Here is a 20254-nt window from a genome sequence, read left to right as displayed (position 1 = left end):
TCCTGAAGATATGTATGCTTCATCTGTCTGCACTGAAAGGAGAAATGTTTCAGGCATCTGATAACTGACATTGCAGTACGAGAAAAATCACATCCAGAGATTTACAAGTACAATATATTCTTATGGGACTCATTGCAGATAGCCAAGTTTATTCTCTGGACAGTGCACATCACGTCTGAATTTCCAAGCAATACAAAACCTTTTTCCATCCTCATGAAATTTCCCCAAATGATGCATCAAGGCAGAAAGACATCAGCAATACTGGAAAATGGCCCACCTATATATGAAGGCAATTTCCTATAACCTTTGAATACACCCAAACATTTTAAACTATTGCTAATAATCGAAAAAGTTAACAACCCTGAAAGGTCACCTGAAGGTCTTACTTTGAAAAGCTCCCAAACAAAAAAAAAGAGTTTCCTGTCAGTCTTTGCATTCTTTAATAAAATAAAAAATTGTTAAGGAATGTGGCATTAAAAGTAGAGACAAAATAAAGCAATATAAAATAAAGTAATGCTTTAGTCATGTTTGCAAAGTTGAATCTCAACAAAGAAGAAACACAAGGTTGTGTCAGAGTAGAGTCTCTTGAAAAAAAAAACAGAGTCCAATTACAAATATGACCTGCAATCCCAAGTATTCACACTTTAAAAAAGATCCTCTGTGTTTATGTTTCATCTTTGGCAGTATTTGATGAAACTGGCTGGATTTAGCAAGCAGAGGCACAGTGACCTCCTGCAGTCATTCAGTCATTCACCAACAGAGAACCACCATGACACCAGCACTGAAATTTAATTTGCATGAGATCTGACCACTAGGTCAAGATTTAGTATCGGTACTTTCAACATACCACACAGAGAACACACACTGACAACTTTTTTGCAGACTTAATTTAAAGTTGAATTGATAGATTTTATAACACCAGAGGTTTTGGGATGATTCTTCTTAGTTTTAATATCATAATTGTATTCCTTTAGTCATAGAAAATAATTTTTTCTCAATAATTTAACCCTCCTAAATGGAGAAAGTAAAGGGCTATGTTGGTAACCTGACTATATCACGGCTAGTTTTTATTTTCATTTTCACATCATGTCATATTGTGACATACTGCAAAACATTGCATTTTACTGTGATATATTATATGTACTTTACCATGTAATGCAGGTGACACTAAAAACAACAATTAAATGTTGGCTTGCAAAATCCTTCAAGTTATTCTAAAATTAATTGGATGCAAAAATGGTAAGATGGCCTACAAATGGGGACTTTTTGTGTCTCTGAGTAAATAAACTTGAATGAAAGCTAATGGTTAAGCTTTTGGCAGAAGCTGCTTCAGCCATTTTGGTTAATATAAAATTTGGCTGGAGTTACTTAGAGCCCTCTCTTAAAACTGCAATTCAACACTTGGATTTGGATCTGAAGAGTGCTTGGGCAAGTCTATTAGAGCTGCCTCATGAGAGGATTCTCTTGAGTTTGTTAATTACGTCACAATTATGAAAAATATAAATAAATAAATAAATAAATAATTCATTGCATTACCTGAAAGCAAAGCAGCACGCTTTTTCAGTGCACAGTTTTGTGACAATCTTTGTTTTCAATATCAACTTTAACGTTTTCAGCACACAAGATAAGAAAAGAGAGTTTAAAATTTTATTAGTTTAATTGATGAAATGTCACATTTCTTTTACAAGGACAAACGGGACACAGTTGGCAGGAACGTAGCTGTAAAGATTATATTTTTTCTTAGCGATTCGTCTTTTACATGTGAAGGTTTACATCCTCAACAGACTTAAGGGCAACATAACTGCAGTCTGTAATCTCTTTCCGATTATGTACGATGGATGTAGAGGAAAAATGTCAAACTTCTTGTTCAAAATAGAGTTTTTGAAAACCTCAAAGAATCCCTTGACCTCCCACGTTAATGGTTTAATTGTGTCCTCACCAGTAACCTTTAACTAAAACTGGTTTGTTCAAGCAGTGGAAGAATTGTTTATTTTTATTTTTATTTTATTTGTTTGGTATTTCTGTGAAGATGTTGCCACCTGAAAAAGAACTCAATATAATTAACAAAAAAATTCAGTACTTAAAGAAATGGCTAATACCAACTCTGTTATAGAATAATTTTTTTCTATTTGTACGCATTAAATGCTATTTATGTAGTAAATACAAGACGATTTCATGCTCATTTTCTCTCCAGTCATATATTTTGCCATAATCCCTATCAAGGTTCACCATTATGCACATGCTTAAATTTTAGCTACTCAGTTAATATAATGCATTCTGTGATATAAATGCAGTATTTTCACTTATTTACAGCATAAACCATATTTGAGAGGTTAACCACTTTTCATAAAAAAATTTCCATTTTCCTCCAGGGTCCTTTTAAAGAATCCTTTCTGAATGCACAACATTTCTGTGAAGGGTTTGAACCAGTTTGACCTCTGGAGAAAGAAAGAACGCTCTCCATTTAGAAATAAAAAATATGATAAAACAAAGAAATAAGCACAAGTAATATTGATCTAAAAAAAAAAAAAAAACTACCCAAAATTACCAATTTAATTTATTTTCTAACTTAATTTAAACTTCCTACAGCATTCTTTTCACTGAACAAACCACACCAGCAACACTACATACAACCCCCAGACTCAGAATAGACATATCTATCAGCCGCTCCTGCACAGCGAGCCGTCCCCACCGCAGCTTCAGATGAAACAGACACGGGAGTATGAGTGTCATCGCCGCTCCAGTCACACTCCCCGTCAGCCCCATTAGCAGGGAAAACCTGGGCACTAGCAGGGACAGTAAGTACGAAGACAACAACAAGGCGCCGCGAACCATCAGAGTCGGACAAGAGACTCCCTGAGTTCTCAGTTTGGAAGGAGATGAGAGGGAAGCATCTGGAGAGAGATCCAAGGAGAAAGGTTGGAAAGAGATGCAGCGCTTTTGCTAGTGGCAAGCTCTGTTGACCACGCGAGGAACTTCTGCTTGTGGTTGACTCTTGGTTTTTTAAACTGTTTCATTTCATCAAATTTGAGGAACTTCTAGGAGATCATATGCATCTCTTTTATTAACATGAAGTAGCTCCTAAATATGGAAGCACTAAACTAAACTTTCTGGTGTTAACAGATGATGTAACGTTTTCTTTAAATGTTTCAACATCTTTAATTGTTACTTGACTGTCTTCTTATGCTACGTTAAACTTCTGACAACTAATACTTGTCGCTAAGCTGAACCCACTTTTCTTTCACATGTTTATGTCAGCATACAAATACAGTGTTGTACTGCTCTTCAAAATGACTGACGATCTTATCTTCTAACAGAAGTAGTGCACAGAGAGAAGAAATTCCAACTTAAGTTATTTTAATTGAGCTGAAGACCAACTTACAGCTCATCCTGCACACAAGGTTGGAAACTAGCAACCCCCTCTGGCCACATAAAGGTAATTTTATTTTTAGTTAAATTAAGTTCACATCCAGAGTGCATGTTATCAAAAATATCATCTTAAATCTACTTTTCAAAAACGGAAAAGACAAACAAAAAAACATCTATTTTTTATGCATAAGTATATTGTCAATTCAATCCAATTATAAAAAATAGATTTAAAGTCAGATGCACATATTTCAATCTGATACCAGCTGCTTAACTTCGCTTCGAAGCTCACAAGGTTACTGCAAACACCATTATGAGTTGAAGAAGAACAGATTAGCCTGGTGACGTTACACTTACGGTCTAAAACCTCTAAACCTTCTTGGGAGCAGCCGGAGAATAAACCTGGCGTTAAATTTTTGTTTTTATGAGACATGGAAAAGAGCCACAAATTAATAGTTACGTGGCTGGCTGGATTTTGTCACCTCTGTCCCTTGCTACTCATTATTTTTGCCATTTTTTTAAATGAACTTTTAAAAAGTTCAAAACTTTCAAGTAAACGGTAAGGAAATATAATGAAAAAACTGCTATAATTTAGCTGTTTTTTATGTTTTAATCAGAGATCAAAATTTCTAACATTTGATGAACAGAGAATGCGGAGTGTCGTGATCTGCCTGCGTCTTGGTTTCTTGGTCAAAAATGAATGACAATGTTCATTCTCACAACTAGATGTGGAACCTTCAAAATAAAACCTTAAAACATCAATATTATTTTCCTGTATGACACAAGGAATTGCTGAGAGAAGCAATCTGGGTAAGTTTCTGTCAGTCTCACCTCTGAGCAAACATGTTTGAAGAATCTCAGCAGTGGCGTAGAAGGGCAGAGGGTAAGACAGAAGAGCTTTTGCAAGAAGACACAGATTGACAACAGGTCGAAGGTTAGGGGGCAGGTTGTCAGTGATGACTTCACTGGTCTCTGGTCCCCAAGTCAACACCGCCTGCAGGGAAGAAACACTTCAAAAAAAAAATGTGTCTAAACCAGTGCGCCCTGTTTTCTGTCCCATCTGCATTTGAAACTCTGTCTGTGCCAAATAAATAGATACAAGGCATCAAGTCATTACTAACCAGTAATGAAAAAGTAGTTTTCATGATGCATGCAACTCCATGGGTCCACCCCAGCATGGTGTCAAACTGCCCTCTGTCCTCCATGATGCCCTCTAATGGAGGGAGGAAGATCTGCGAGGTGTAGGAGAAGATGATGACACCTACTGAGACAATGAAGTCTTCTGGGTCCACAGACAGAGAGAGGAAGGACCAGGACCAGTTGCTGGCACAACTCAGACAGTACAATATGACTAACAGGCTGACAGAGAAAAGAGATAAAAGCAAAAGGTACAATATTCTTAAAAAAAGATTTTTAAACATTTGGGAGACTTAAATTTGTTCCTTTACTGCAACACAGAAGAAAAAAAAACACACTTGAGAGTGATGCTGGAAAGTTTCCCATCATCAGTCGTTCGATTTTTCCCGTCTTAATTCCAAGGCATTATTTCCTCAGTTTGCAATAACTCATTTGCCTTTGATTTCTGCTTATGATGATGGTGTTGTTACGCATAAACTTACAAACCTGAAATTGTTCTTTTAGAGAACTAATGTTTTGAATTACTGCCTTTTTACTCAACATTTCAGATCAACTAATAACTAGGAAATTCGTGGATAATCATTAGATCAGTTGTATATATTTAACAGCTTAAACTCAGATTGCGATGAGTCTGTCATTTCCATGCGCATCTTTGTTCATTTCAGGTGCCTGTCTTGGCGCATAACCCACGGTCTTCAAATTATTTATCAAAAATATCACAGAAAACTCTTTGACTAACATACTCAGTGATTAAATGAAGATGTCCTTACTCTAATGTATTTAACAAACAAAAACATGATGCTGGAGTATTGCTGGAATTCCAGGAATTTCGACATTTCTAGCCCTTAATCTGCTTAGCTTCCAGGTCATCACACCATTTATTAAACTATTGCTGCTGCCAGTACTTATAAACATTTTGTTGCTGTTGTTTTTAATGTCTTGCTGACCATTTTTTGCCTAGATTCCTTTTACTGCATCCTGTTGAATATCCATTTCCTGTCTGCATTCCTCCACTGGAGTCTTTTATTAAAGGAGGGTTTGGTTGATATGCTCAAATGCAGAGTTTTTCTTTCTTGCAACAAAATGCCTTCGGCTATATTTTGAGTTCAATATAAGAAAGATTTTTCAATAATCCCCTGACTTCTCTCTTTGGTTTGTTTATCTGTTTGATCAAAATTATTCAGAAAAGTGGGTAACCTTTCGAGCACCGCTTTAGTCATATTGAGATATAGTTGCATGCTTTCGCCCATTTTTTTTCTCTGCTCCTGCAAGTTAATTAATCAAATGGTGCAGCAGAGTGGACTGAATAGATTTAAAAAAGTGTCTAGAATTACCATAGTCAGAACCAAGATGTAATGTGCCGGTCCGCAACATTAAAAAGCAAAAAAGGGACCAGCCAGTTCTCAGAACTCCTGAAGCAGACAGTATCTACCCCCATCTTTGCACTTCTTGGCTCAAAACAGGCTCAAAAAGGCATTAGAAATAAATCAAGCAAACAGCAAAAGTAGTCGGTAGCAGGTGAGAAAAGCGCCGACCCAGCAGCAGCTGCAACAAGATTGCAGGAGTGAGAATAAGAGCGTATTAGACTGTCCACCTCACATCTTAAAAATGATGCATTAGCCTTACATGTGTGTGGATCACTTTTTTTTTCTTTTCTTTTTTTTACTTTCCACAGTTCTGCGGGAAAAGTAAAATATGTCTCCACTTTATTTCCATCACCTTATCAGTATGTGAGCCAGGGAGCAGAGCAGGCTGAGCACGGAGACTGGTCTGAGATCAGTTAGCAGCAAGCAGGGCAGAAGGAACATCAGCGACATCAGTGAACACGCCGATCTGGGAGGAGCCACTGCTGACAGACTGTCACACAGCAGACTGGTGGAAACAAGCAGGTACAGGGTGCAGGTCATCAGCAGCTCAATTACCTAAAAACACAGATTTTCCCCGTGAATGTTGTAGGAAATCAAGAGCTTACATAGCCACGTTTTGCAAGTCTTAGGGGTTTTTTTTAATCCAGCAAAGAGTAATATTTCTTTACAAAAAGCTTTACATGATTCACAAAGGCACTTTGAATCGAATCGGTTGAGGGGATGGAAGTCAGCGGAGGTTTTTTCAGATATGATCTCTGGTGTGGGAGTGAGTGAGAAGGTGTGCTGAGGAACTCTTGGTCGGTCGTGGATTTTGGAGAGCGAACCCCGGATGATCCTGTCACGGTAATCGAATCAAGAAATGATAAATGTGAAAATGGAAGTTTCAGAGGTGCAGAAGGAGACTGAAGGGTAAAACGCGAGCAACGTTTCACAGACAGAGAAAGGCGGCTGTGAAGAGATTGCCGATGTGAAAAATCAGATTAATGTCAAAAACGAATCCGGGGTGGAAAACCTGTGAGGGAGTGTTTTCTGTGGGCAGGTGAAGCAAAAGTTCAGCTTTACCTGGGCTATATTGATCATCCATCCTCCAACTACTGACCAGTTTGGCCACAGTCCTTTGCAGCAGGCGTCCATGATATCCTGGTAGCTGTGTCGGACTCTGACCTTAGACACAAAGCTAGATTTTCCACTAAAAATACAGAAAAACAAATTCGCTATGACAATGTGACCTCAAACATAACAAGCAGTAATGTTAGGACCGTGAAACTAGACTGGCTTTAATTAAAATCTAAAAGCTTACCAAGTGTACCGTGATAGAAAGTTTACCTGCGTTCCTCTTCGTACAAACAGGCCACCAACTTCCTTCCTGTGTGGTTGCAGACCCAGGCTGATAGAACAAGCACCATCAACCCCACGTAGCCTGACTGAACCAGAGCAAATGGCAATCCCAATACAAATATACCCTGAGGAAGTAAAAAGAGTTAAAAAATAAATAAATAAAATAATTAAAAAGGAATTTCAGAGACTGAAAAGAGCAAGCGGTAATAAGGCGATTCTAAAACTCTTTTAAATTTGAAGGTTGCAACAGAGCAGACTTAACATGATTCATAGTCTAATTTTCTTTGCCCTTTATTACATGAAAAATGATGCTCTTTTCATGGTTTTCGTTACTTTTATGTGTTTTGCAGTAGTTGAGAAATCTTTGACAGATGTGTAAAACACACACCTGAATTAAAATTGCATCCATTTTAAAATTCAAACTCAACAAAATTTCCTGCCTTCCACAAATTCGTGATCACTGTGAAGAAGGTTTAATAATCAAAAATATGAAAAATGTATTGAAAATAACTTTTACTCCTAAATGGTAGGGTTAACATGCATCTCTAATTAGAACAGATACGTAATAATAAATTATTATTATTATTATTATGCGTCTATTTGCCAATTTGTTTGCAGTACCTTGTTTGTTTTTCTTAAAAAATAAACGTTTGATAAAAATTATCTGCAGATTCCAGTACAGAAAGGGCCTTGAAAAAACATTTTGACCTCTATGGGTGAAAAATATCACAAAGATATAAAATTTTTTGAAGTAATTATGAGTTTTTAAGTATTACAATCAACAATTTTTAAGTTAATAGGAAAATTACAACATATTTAAACCAATATGTTCGACTAATCGTGGAGCCTTTCAAATACAAAGTCAGTTTACCAAATTGAACAAACCTGCCTTCGATTAAGTTAAACCATAGTTCAAAGAAGTCAGAATGAAGTAAAATAAAATTATTACTGTAGTAGAACACTTCACATATTGCTACAGCACAGTCGTGCGTGTATTTAGAGAATTTTGTTGTGATTTCTAAAATGTGCATTTGCATGTCTTGCACAGGCTTGGAGTTAAATCTTGACTTTGACTGAGCCACTCTAAAACATAGATATGGATTTATTTGAGCCATTCAAATTAAAGCAGGTGAAACCAAAGTCTAATTTCTTATGTTTGTGCCATTAAAGCTGATCCGCATTACGATTTAACCGTCAGATCAGTCTCAGGTCTTCTTCTGTCTTCTGCACGTTTTCTTTCAGGATTACTTCTATTTTCCTCTGTCTGTCTTTCCATTAGGTGTATAGTTGTAATGTGACAAAAAGTGAAAAGGTTCGGTTAGTAAGATTACCTTAATAAGTCTGTATTTTGTACAGAGACCCATGAAATTATAAAAAAAAAAATAAATGAATCTAACTCTAATGGGATAAAGACAGCTGAACTGGAAAGGAAGAGAAAAGAGATGAAAGAACTGTTCATGATTGGATGACGAGAAGGCGAGAGGAGAGTTTTGGCGAGACGCCTGGAGAGTCTGAGGATGCAGGAGACCAGCAGGAGCAGAAAGAAGAGGCGAGTCGGGCTTTGGCCCGTCACCAAGACAGAAATGTAAGAGACTGCCAGAGAGGGAAGGAGGAGGAGGAGGAGGAGCGGGAAGGGAGGTGAAAGTGGGATTCTGGGGGACGTGCGGGGAGGGCGGTGGAGGACGAAGGAAGAAGAGGGACAAGAGCAGGAGAGAGGGTGGAAGGAGAGGTGAAGCCTCGCTGTAAGAGAGCACAAGGTTGGATGATGAGAGATCAGAGGAGGCAACAAGCTACTTTGATGGAGTTGTTGTGTTGCGAATGTTGGAACATGCAGATACACAGGCTCACTGAGAGCTCCGTGGAAGCACATCACACACACCGCAGACTCAAACACACACTGTGGATACATAAACAGACAAGTGAACATTATCCCTTTTCAAGTTTCTATTTGGTAACTGCTGTCTGTTAGGCATATGCTGATGGAGCTTTGATGTTCAAATGGAGCGGCTGGGGATGAAAGCGGTTTGAGAGAAAACTGACACTCAAGTATTTGATTTCATCTCCCCTTGCTCTTCCACGGCACTTCTTTTTCTCTCTGTGTTTTTGCCAGCTAATTGGTTACTCTGAGCACAACCTGAAGCGGCTCCCAATCACAAAGGAGCACAATATAGGAAAGAAATACATCCATGATTGGCTCGAGAGAAAACAAATGGTTGTTTTGGGTTTTTTTTTTTTTTATCATCTTTTCTCTCTCCACTCTTATAACTAAGACATCATTTTTATACAAAGCATTCAACGATTTGTTGCTACAGCTGGACTTTCGCGGTGAAAATGTCCTAGTGCTTCACCCTTCGGGTCATTTCCAACATTTTATGCAAGCGCATGTCTTTTCCTTAAAAAAAAAGTGACAGGAAAATGTCTTTTCACTATCATGAGGGGATTAGGTGGAGCTGGTATGAGTAGAAACCAGACAGGTTTGACATTTAAATAACGGAAAGTGCCATTTCTTAAAATCACAGTGAAATTCCCATATCCGAGTCCTATCAAAGTGTGTTATTATTCTAGAGTCAATACAAGAGAGGAGGAGTTTCTGTCAAGAGAGACAGGCTTACTTTCCTAGACACTGTTTGAAAGTTAGGATCATTTCTCACTAAATATGAAATAAAAAGAAAATGTTGCCTTAACAACCTTTACTTTACTATTCAGCTGCCGTCTTAGTAGGTCAACGGTTAATGAAAGTATTAAGCACCAAATTATGCAAGATAAATTCCTATGCTCATTATTCTTAGTGGTGAAAATGACACTTAATCACTTTTTACAGAAAAAAAACAAAACATGAAAGCTTATTTTTAGTCCCTTGAAAAACATTGATACTCCTTGAACCTCTCAGACTTTGTGACTTTAGTCAGATCTTATTTAAAAAAATAAAAAATACACACACATACACCACATGCTTGTGAAGTGTTAGGAAACAGATTAACGGTTAATCATCTCTTTTACAAATGAAAATTGGAAACGGTGGTGTAAGGGTCTTGTTTTAAAACCCCTAAATAAAATCGAGTGTGAACGCCATCAGAAGTGAACAAATAAGTAAAGAGAGAATCCACTAGTGTGACATTTGTCCTCAGTATAAATGGAAATTGGTGCAACCAACAGGACAACAGGGTGAATATTCTAGTTTGCCTTTCAAACCCCGTGGAAAATTGCACAACAACCTTATCACACAAATCCCGACCAACTTGGCAGTGGCAGAATCATGCTGCCATGCTGCTTCTCATTAGCAGGGAATAAGTTAAATACAAGAAGATCCTAAAAACAAAAAAAAAACAGACAGACTTTAGACAGATCCATCAGTTCACCTTCAAGCAAGACAACAAGAGAGCGACAGCCACACATTTAACGTCAAACACATGCGTGTGTTTGAAAGCATCAGTCAAAGTCAAGACCTAAATCCAGTTGTGAATCAATACAAGACTTGAACATTGATTTTAGCATATGCCCTCCATCATGTCTGACTGCTGTTTTGCAAATAACAAAAAGGGTCAATCTCTAGTTGTGCATATGTACATGTAGCTCTGCCTGCTGCACAAAGTAGTTTTTCTAAGACTTTTATAAAATAAATTTTCTTTCCATGCTGCTTCACAATTATGTTTTTTTTTTTTTGTGATGGTGTATTATGTAAAATCTCAAGAAAATAGAATTAATTATGTGGCTGTAGCACGACAAAATGTGAAATATTTAAGGGTTCTGAATATGTTTTTGGGAAACACTGTACAGATCATTTTCGAAACACAACTATCAAAACCAGTGGAATATTTTTGTAAATGTGTTTTGAAGCAGAAGAGTCACAAGAATAGAAAGAGAGCAACTGGACTGATTACAACACAAAAACAGGGTTAACTATCCTCACCAACTCGCTTCTGATTTAAAGAATCAAAATGAGCTCAGGTCCTGATTTTTTCAAAGCAATTTAAAGAAAAGTATCTCTTCTAAGTAGAAAGGATTTTTTTTTTTCACCGACTATAAAATGAATTTCAGGAATTCTCAATCCGATATAAATAAATAAAACAAAAATCTTCTCACAGGCGCACACGTTCTAGTGCTCCCTCATTAACAATCGGGTTGGATATCAAACCGAGTTTCAAAATATTCCCACCCTGAGAGCGCCGAGAGACACAGTTGGTTTTTTATGCATTTTTTAGCAGCAAATTTGCCCTATAATAAAAAGTTTATTATGGTGGCAGGCATTCAATTATAAGGGTATCAATAAATAAATCAAAGGAAAATGTTTGATAAAAGATAAAATGCTTCCATTTTTCACTTCTGTAAGATCTGCAAATTATCTTTATTGTGACAAAACAAATGGCAATTTACACAAATTTTACTGTATTTTTACTTTTTATGTTTTTAGCTGCAAGAATTAGGAGAGCACCATTAGTTTTAATAGGTAGTTTAAAGAATATGAAATGGTAAAATGTTTTTTTCATTGAGAAGGAAAAAGGAAAAACATCCTGGCACTCAGATAAATATACTCATACTAACAAACCATGCGTATATCATACTTGTTTATCTTGTAATCATCATTTGCTGCATGATAACTGTATTTAGAGCGACTAAAAATAATTTTTACATTGAAAACACAAAGACATCGAATGCATATTCCCCCCATCTCCTAAAGGGATGTGCACTGTCAGCATTTGCGTGTGTTTGTACGGCTGGATATTGATGCCCTAATGTCATAATGGATTCTCAACGGACCTGGTGACTCTGTCCAATTACACTACAGCCATTCATTGAAAGAGTACATTTACATGAGTGGTTGAATACAGCCCAGCATTTGCAGCATAATGAGCTATTAGTTTTACTGCAATGCAGACACTGTGTGACCAGGAGATTTTTTTTTTTTTTTTTATGATTTGATTCACACTTAATTTGATAATGAAGACGAGAGAGTGTCTGACAAACAGCCTCCGAGACTACAAAGCATTGTCTGGTAATGTTAAAAAAAAAAAAAAAAGCATACACACACACAATAAGAGCAAATTAAATAGAATGCAAAATGCTTGATGCTTTTTTAATGCAGTGAGCAGCTTAACACCCGCAGCATTTGGCATTTACATTTTGCATTTGTCTTTTAGAGAAACGGCTTAAGAAAAGGTTTCCAAGAAAAAGGGGGAATGGTGTGTAACGTAATAATCAGAGGGAAAACATTAGGGCTCTTAAAAGTTGCAATTTAGTCTTTAAAGTAGCACTGGTTTGAAATAAATAACTCAAAAAGAAAGGGAAACACAGTACAAACGGATCATTCTGAAACACTTAAGAGACTAGAGGAAGGTAAGCTGACCTGAGTGAAGTCCTCCCCCACCTCCGTCCTCAAATCAAACAAAATTAGAGTCAAACGTTTGCGCTGGTTTATGCAGCAAAAATGTTCATTTTAAAGATATTAATAAATATTTCCGGAGCTCGACGGTCAACGAGGACACACACACACACACACACATTTCCAGAGTCAAACAAATAGGGTGTCAATCAACTGTGCTACAAAGATTTTGACGCCACCTTTGTTTCATTTGAGGGGAGATGGGTGGGGGCGACTTCACTCAAGTTCCTTTCACTGGGTGTTGCTGGTTGACCTTTTACTAATTTGCTGCCTACAGCATCTTGTGTTTTATTTTGGAGGTAGACGGTTAAAGGTGTTTGCAGACATAAATATTTGCTACTTTTAATGTTTTTGCTCACAAACCAATTACTTCGTGTTAGTTTGGGTGTCGATTAAATTTAAAGTGAAGGTTTTTATTCTTGCATGAATTGAAATGTACATTTTTGGGGAACACGCGATCTGCTTCCGCGTACCTGGATGGCATTTGTGACGTTCCAGCTGGCCTCCCAGGCCGTGATGGTGGGGTGGGAATTCAGAGCTGTGGCATCAGTGCTGAGGCTTCGAACTGGAGAGGCCAGATTTGTGGTGACATGCTCTTTTTGAAGTGAGATTAATAGATTATGAGTGCCCGTCGTTTCATCCTCTTCATTTTCCTTATTTCTATCTCCGGAGAGTTTCCCGCTAGAAGACCTGTGTACCATGCAGAAAGTACACTTTTTCTCTGGATTCTGGTTTAAACTTAAATTCTTCTCCCTCTTGTCTCCTTGCATCTCAGACAGTTGTTTTCCCTTGCCGAAGCCTTTTGTATCTTTGATTGGACAGGAGTTTGCTGAAGTTACATCAACAGATGTGGAGAGTACTTCAGCTCCAGTTTCTTCAAACGTTGGACTCTCCAGCCTGGGACTAACAGTGGATCTTAAACTTTTGTGTTTATCCTTCAAGGTTTTGCCATCTTCATGTGTGAAAACCTGTCCATTTTCACCTGTGAATGATTGGCTTTCTTTGGCGTCATCACTCTGGGGATTATTTCTGCTTTTGACGCTTTTAATAGGCGATCTTTCACCCTCGTTGTAGGTTCGATTCAATTCATCGTTGCATGTCAGAACCAGCGTCTCTTCATCTTCTTCAAAAAGCCTGTCCAGGAAAACCTTTCAAGTGAGTCCCTACAGCAGCGTCATTAATAAAAAAATCACATTCTTACACTGTGGTCAAGCTCAGAACTATTCAGACAATCTAGGAATCCCCCCAAAATTTGGTGAGTAAAACCATGCAGTAAATTCAGAATTGTGAAAAAGCAAGACATAATAGTTGTCCATCAAGTTGTGACTTACCTTGTTGTCCGATCCCAGACTAATCTTGACACGGCTCGTCCCCACAGAGACCAAACTACCCTCCAGGGCTGGCCAGGGCTTCGACCCCAGAGAGGGGACCCCATCTTCAGCTTTGGCTCCAACACACTCTGCCTTCATGTGTTGTGAGGTTCTGAGTTATAACCCCACTCACGTTTGAATAGATATGTGCAGCCAAACAAACACACAGACACACACACACACACACACACACACAATGTGGGCCCAAAAGTTTTCAAATAAGGCATTCATACACAGTGATTGACAGGTTGTTGAGCTGTAACTTTATAATATGCCTGTGCTTTCAGCAGTGAAGGACTAAACAGGTTTAATGGCCTTCACAGCAGGTTTGTTTACACTCAAATAGGCAGTCGATGGGAAAAAATCCTTTTCAGGGAATTTATTTATTCAGATTCATGTACTCTCCTGAAAACAGTTGATCAAAATTTTATATTTTGGTATATAAAGATGTGCGCAAAACTTTCAAATCATGATTTTATTTTCTAATTTTTGGTGCTGAAAAGTCAAATAAATCCTTACTCATTTTTTTTTTTAACTGAGAATAATTTTTTGTTAAGCTACCAAATTTGGACCTTTAAATCTTTGAGACATTCTTTAGACTACTAAATTGTGTAGTAGATAACTTGGCAAATAATTATTTTTGTTACCATTTCAAAATAACAGAAAATAGTAATAATACCACAGCTTGACAGAAAAATATTTTACCATAATGAGTCTCAATCTAAGTGATGTAAACATGTTTTTAAACTTGACCTTCAGATATTGTTGAGGTGAATTTGGAGGTCAAACTTACCTTTTGACCTCCACTTAACTCAAATGTGTTAGTTAACCAATTAGGGGGTTTTCCCTGAATGCTTATAGAGACAGTATATTCTGTATGTAAACTTTAAAATTAAAAGAAAATTACAAAAAAATCTCTAAAAACATTCTCGCTGACTTCTCAGGCATGTACCAAATAGAAATAAGTTTGGTAATTAAAAGTATCTTTTTATTCAGTTTATGTGAACTTCTGGTTTCCACTGTGTGTGTGAACAACCGAGGTGTCCAGAAGAGTGCAGTAATCTCAAAAACACCTTACTAATGCTGACAGTGCGGTCAGTGTCAGCATCCCCGATAAACCCACGTAAACTCTAAAACTTTTAAAGACCTTCTGAAAGCCTGGGGAGGTAAAGATGCTTTAAACACTGCAGGAAAGTCTTTCTAATTGGAAGCAAAACAAAATTAGTGCGCTTCTTAGCTCTGGGCAGAAAAGATCTCCTGCAGTGGTCCGTGCTGAAGAAACTTCTCACAGAACATGTTGTCAGATTACGATGCAAAGTGAATGTTAAGTGTTTTCTATAATGGCTAGCATTTTGTGAACCGTCTTTCTGTGATTAATCAGCTCTCCCACTATAGAGCCAGTCGTCTTTAGCTTGTTCAGCATTTTTAAGTGACTGGTTCTGATGCCGTTGCTTCCCCAGACGACTGCAGAATGGTCTGCACTTTTAACTACGGAGTTACAGAAAACGGAACATTCTTTCTACAGATGCTCAAGGACCTAAAGCTTGTTCGAGAAATACAAAAATGCTTTTGCTGAATTGCCGACTCGTTGACCATGTCACTGTTGCGTCTTCTGTGCAGTCCAGGTGAATAAACATTGATTTTTATAGTCTTGTATGCTGCTTTGCAACATAAATATGTTAAGACATGGAGTGCTTGGAGTTTATGTTTTGAGCGGCATGTATAATTTAGGCTGCACACACAACCAAGCTGTTTGTTGTTTTCATAGCAGCATCCAGCTGTGTTTTAGTAGGTTTTGCCCCAGAATGTGGTGAGTTGTGCAGGGCAGCAGGAGGAGCCATAGAGCAGCAGTGTCTGTAGCTTACAGGACTCAGCAGCACAAAAACTTCTCTCAAGTTTCAAAGTATTTCTGCGCACAAATACATCTTTTCCACATCTACTTTCCCCCTCCCCCCATTGTATGCTCTGTTTGTGTTAACCAGAACGGAGTTGATGTAATATTTCATTTGCTTTGTAGTATTGAGGCTTTTATCTCCAAGCTCTGTTTCAGGAAAAAAAAAAAAGCGCTAATGTACTTTTTAGGACCCTTTTAGATGCCGTGTTTTAGTGCCCGTCTCACCTTGAGAGGTTTTTTTTTAATGTCTATCCATCTTTATATCCATCCATCTCTCTGCGCTATTTTTGAAGGAAGAGGAAGAAGGAGGAGAGAGAAAAGGAGGAGGCCTGCAGGAAAAGTTTGGCTCAGCTTGTGTCAAACTTTTCTGTGTCATTCAACACCAAAGCGCCGGAGAGGACGGCGCTCACTCCGCGGCGCGCAGCAGGGCATCAAACCACACAGAGCGAGATGGATCGAGCACTACTTCTTTCCCTACTGGTGCTTATCGACGCGTTGCTATGGCAATGCTGCCATACCCAGCAGAGAGGTGAGTCACCAGAGAGCGATAGGTAATCGATGCTCCAGTAGCCGCCGCTGTTGTCGTTTGAGGGTGACATCCAGAGCTCGGTGTCGTTCACAAAGGTCCTTCTTCATGCCCCGAACTCCACTTTACATCTAAAAGACCGACTCAATATCTGACACAGACTTATGAAACGCACTTCCCCAGGTCTGGCTTTTCCATTTGCGTGTAGCCGAACTACGACATCTCGACGTACACCAGGTTCCCACGGCAACGTTTCAAATGGGATCAGATGAAACTCCCGTTATCAATAACCCAGGAACCACATGTGAGCCGTAAAGACTTGCAGAGGGATTTTCGGCCTGCTTGTTTGCTCTGCTTGAGAAACAAAGAGATTACAGACACACGTGTTATTTCTAAAGCCATAAATTACGTTGATTGCTTGAACTTTTCTACGTCATGACCTTTTAAAGATCCTCTGGTGATAAGAGGCAGAAAAAAGTAATTTGGCTGCTTTAGTCTGCAGCTGGAAAACTATTAATCAGTCTTTCAAATTTAACTTTTTAATACTATCAATACTTTAAGATAAAAGGCACCTGTTATTTAGTAAGTTACATTTTTTTGTTAAATGTTGGAGTGTTTGACTTCTTAGGTCATTGTGATTTAATACTGATATCAGAATCTTGTCTGACACCGCAGTAAAAAATCTTGAATCTATACTTTTTTAAGGATTCAATTCAGGGTTTACAAAAAAAAAAGAAAGTCATTTTTATTCAGCGACATATAAATTCCAGATTATATCGAGTCAGACTTGCAGCATTCACTCCTCCTGGATGGCAAGTACTTGTGTTGTGTCATTGACATTACAGCACTCTCTAGTACTGAGCATACATGTGGTGACAGTGGAGTGGAAAAACTTACCACATATTTTGGTGCATCTAAAAGTATGAGTTTTATATCATCTCCGTCTAAATGCACAGAAAAGAAGCGCATTTACAATGTTATAAAGAGCAAGTGTAATAGAGAGCAGTATAATGAATGTAGATTTTACAGTGTTGTTGATATGTGATCTTGTTTTTCTTCTCGTCCATGTTACTCGTTGCGTGTGCTCCAGAACACACAACAAGTAACATGAAATGAATTAGCATTATGCTATTCATAAGAATAGATTTATTGTTGGTACAATGCATACAAATGTGTAGAGCAATGACATTAGGTTCATAACTACACATGCATAGACTCTATGATGCACAAGTACTATGATATCATATAGTAGTCAATGTTTTTTTGTTGTTTGTTGTTGAGAAAACTAATGGACAGATGCAATTTAAAATTTGGTTGTGCTTTTGTCGTTTGGCAGTTAGCATTGTGTCTTGATATGGAGCAGTAAATGCTCTGGGGGGAAAACTGCTTTTGAGTCTGCTTGTGTGGGTGCAAAAGGCTTTGTAGCATCTACTTGTTGGCAGTAGTTTAAAGCAGTGCTGGCATAGGTGGGTGCAGTCCTCATGTGTTCCTTACTGGGTCATTCCTGTGATTTTTGTTCATATTCATACTGTTGTAAGGTGATATGAACTACAACTTTTCAGATATAGTTTCAGTGCAGTCAGATTGGGGGCAAAGAGGCGCTGGTTTGTCAGCAGGAGAGAGAAAAGATAATACACAAAAACTTAAAAAAGAAATAATGGGATTTCTCAACAGGTTGTCAATCCAGTTTGTGTTGTCCATGAAATATAAGTTACCCAAAAGTGTAAAACATGAGATTAACGTCCCAACACTGTAGTTCTGTGTCTGCAAACTTTAGTTATGATTTAACCCATCTGTACATACTTTCTTTGTCAGTTCTTCTTTGTCCAAGATGCACCAATCCTTACAATAAACAGCTCTTTGTGTCATGATGTCTGGAGGCTGCACTGGATCAATAGGCATGGAGGCTGAGTTGTCAAGTGAATTTGAAGATTTTAATAAAAATGATGAAAATATCAACTTTCAAAAACCATGGGGAGCCAGGGCAGAACAAAAAAATACATATAATCCACAGAGAAAAACCATCAAGGCCCCATTTGTTCCCCCACATGGTGTGAAACAGGGAAGTAATGGAAGAACCAGCAAGGAGTAACAGGAGAAGAGGTGCTTAAGTACTGGGAGATTGAATCCTGAACAAACAGACCTGGGTTAATGAGCTAACAGGCTGCAGGTGTGAGGGGAGAGAGACAGGAAGTGACACAAGGGGTGAAGGAGAGTACATAGTTAACTAGAAAATAAATCTAATACTAAAGATTAACAGGATCTTAGAAACATAATTAAACTAGAGTAACAAAGAATTACGCTAGATGGTAAATAAACTAGAATGACCAAGGGCTGAACTAAAATAAAAACGAAACCAGACTAATCTAATCAAAGAAAGAGACAGAGGAAAAGAGAATAAACAAACCCAAAACCAACTCAAACAACCTGAGATCACGACACTCCAGTATTAAGCTTTTCTTCTACACGCACATTTCTGTTTGAAAAAGATAGAATTTTTAGTACAGTTGGGAAAAAAAAAATGTGTTCAGAATTTGATGATCTCAAATGAGTAAGGAATGAGACTTGAATTGATTAATCTACTTGTGGAACAAATCGTGCCATGAAATGAACCAGAAAGAACGACCGCTCTTTTATAGGGTGTGTGTGCGTGTGTGTGCGTGTGTGTGTGTGTGTGTGTGTGTGTGTGTGTGTGTGTGTGTGTGTGTGTGTGTGGGCGTGTGTGTGTGTGTATTTGTGCGCGTTTGGGTCGTGACATTGTCAACAATGAAAAATGAGCAATAGAGCCTGGTTAAAGATGAGGACTGACAGCTGAGATGGAAAAGAAAAGAAAAACAAAACAAAACACCAAGTAGCATCGCAAGAAATTCTGTTGTTTTGAAGGTCATATTTTTAATGTGTTTCCTCAAGTAACAATCAGATACGTTGTTATAAAAGTTTGCCTAATATTGAGTTTTCAGAAAACTCCGTAACGATCTGAGCCAGCGTGGCAGAAAAATGTCACATGGATTTGTGTTTTCCCGTTTCTGGGATAAAATTCTCGATTGCTGTTGCAACAATGTGGTCTGAAGATGGGAGCAGTCATCTCTGATCTCAAAATATGAAAAAGAGACTACACTCATTTTCTCAAGCAAAATAGTATAGAAAGACAATGGCAAGTCTAGGTTCCTTTTGAAGTTAAAAGAAAAATGTTGTGCTAAGCAGGCAGTGGCTTGGTCCTGATATAGCACTGCACATGCTTTGGTCTAACGCCCTGCTGTGTATAAGCCAGGATCTAAGTTTTACCAGAAGAACATTATTTTCTAACTCTACTTATAAGTGGTCATAAAGATATAATTGATTATTGAGTTTATTTCCATGCTTAGGGAGAATTTGGTGGTGTTTGTCTCCAGACTGATTAGAACAAGGTATTGCTTGCCATGCCTTTTTCTATTTATCTTCTTGAGAACATCCCCCTGTTTGTGTTTAACCCAGGAGTGCTGTGGACCTCCTGCGGAGGAAATGGAGGGGGGCTGCCATCAGTATGGGAGCGTTTCTGCATACTTGTGTGAGTGTGTGTGTGTGTGAGAGATAGAGAGAGAAGAGAGTGAGCAGAAGAAGGCGGGAGAGGCCATCTGTGTTAGCAGCCTCATTACTAGGCGTGTCAACCAGGCATGCTCTCTGTCAGCGACGGAGCTCAGACAGACACCAGGAGATAATCAGTAGAAGAAAAGAGGAGGGGGAGGAGCCCCAGGTCTGAAAGAGAAAGGAAGATGTGGTCTTCAAGAGTTGTTAGACATTGGGTGAGGCATTAATGAAGGATAGATGAAGTGGGCAGATGGACGGTCCAGAGGAACCAGGAGGAAGTTTTTAAGAGAGATGATGACATAGAGATAA

General features: G+C 38.2%; 2 protein-coding genes across 8 annotated transcripts in view; one reads left to right on the top strand and one right to left on the bottom strand.

Annotated features, from left to right (window-relative positions):
• Window positions 1-1546: 1546 nt before the first annotated feature.
• Window positions 1547-14052, bottom strand: LOC103135164 (vesicular inhibitory amino acid transporter-like). The gene is made up of 8 exons (XM_007547780.2): window positions 13920-14052; window positions 13062-13722; window positions 7197-7333; window positions 6933-7059; window positions 6223-6425; window positions 4488-4725; window positions 4198-4360; window positions 1547-2894 (listed from the first exon to the last, which is right to left on the bottom strand). The coding sequence occupies exons 1-8, from the start codon at window positions 14021-14023 to the stop codon at window positions 2584-2586; spliced, it is 1944 nt and encodes a 647-aa protein (XP_007547842.1). The 5' UTR covers window positions 14024-14052; the 3' UTR covers window positions 1547-2583.
• A 1974-nt stretch (window positions 14053-16026) lies between these two features.
• lama2 (laminin, alpha 2) overlaps window positions 16027-20254 on the top strand; it is a 149835-nt gene continuing 145607 nt past the window's right edge. For 5 of the 7 annotated variants that reach the window (XM_016668171.1, XM_007542962.2, XM_016668150.1 and 2 more), the window contains exon 1: window positions 16027-16381. In XM_016668171.1, the coding sequence (XP_016523657.1) occupies window positions 16303-16381 (79 nt within the window). In that variant the 5' untranslated portion in view covers window positions 16027-16302. The remainder of the gene's footprint in view (window positions 16382-20254) is intronic. The other 2 variants (XM_016668177.1, XM_016668169.1) reach the window with 1 other exon arrangement.

The sequence above is a fragment of the Poecilia formosa genome, unplaced genomic scaffold (assembly GCF_000485575.1).
Source record: "Poecilia formosa unplaced genomic scaffold, Poecilia_formosa-5.1.2 Scaffold1, whole genome shotgun sequence".
NCBI lineage: Eukaryota > Metazoa > Chordata > Actinopteri > Cyprinodontiformes > Poeciliidae > Poecilia > Poecilia formosa.
Note: the sequence above shows the minus strand (reverse complement) of the source record. Positions and strands in the feature narration are given on the sequence as shown.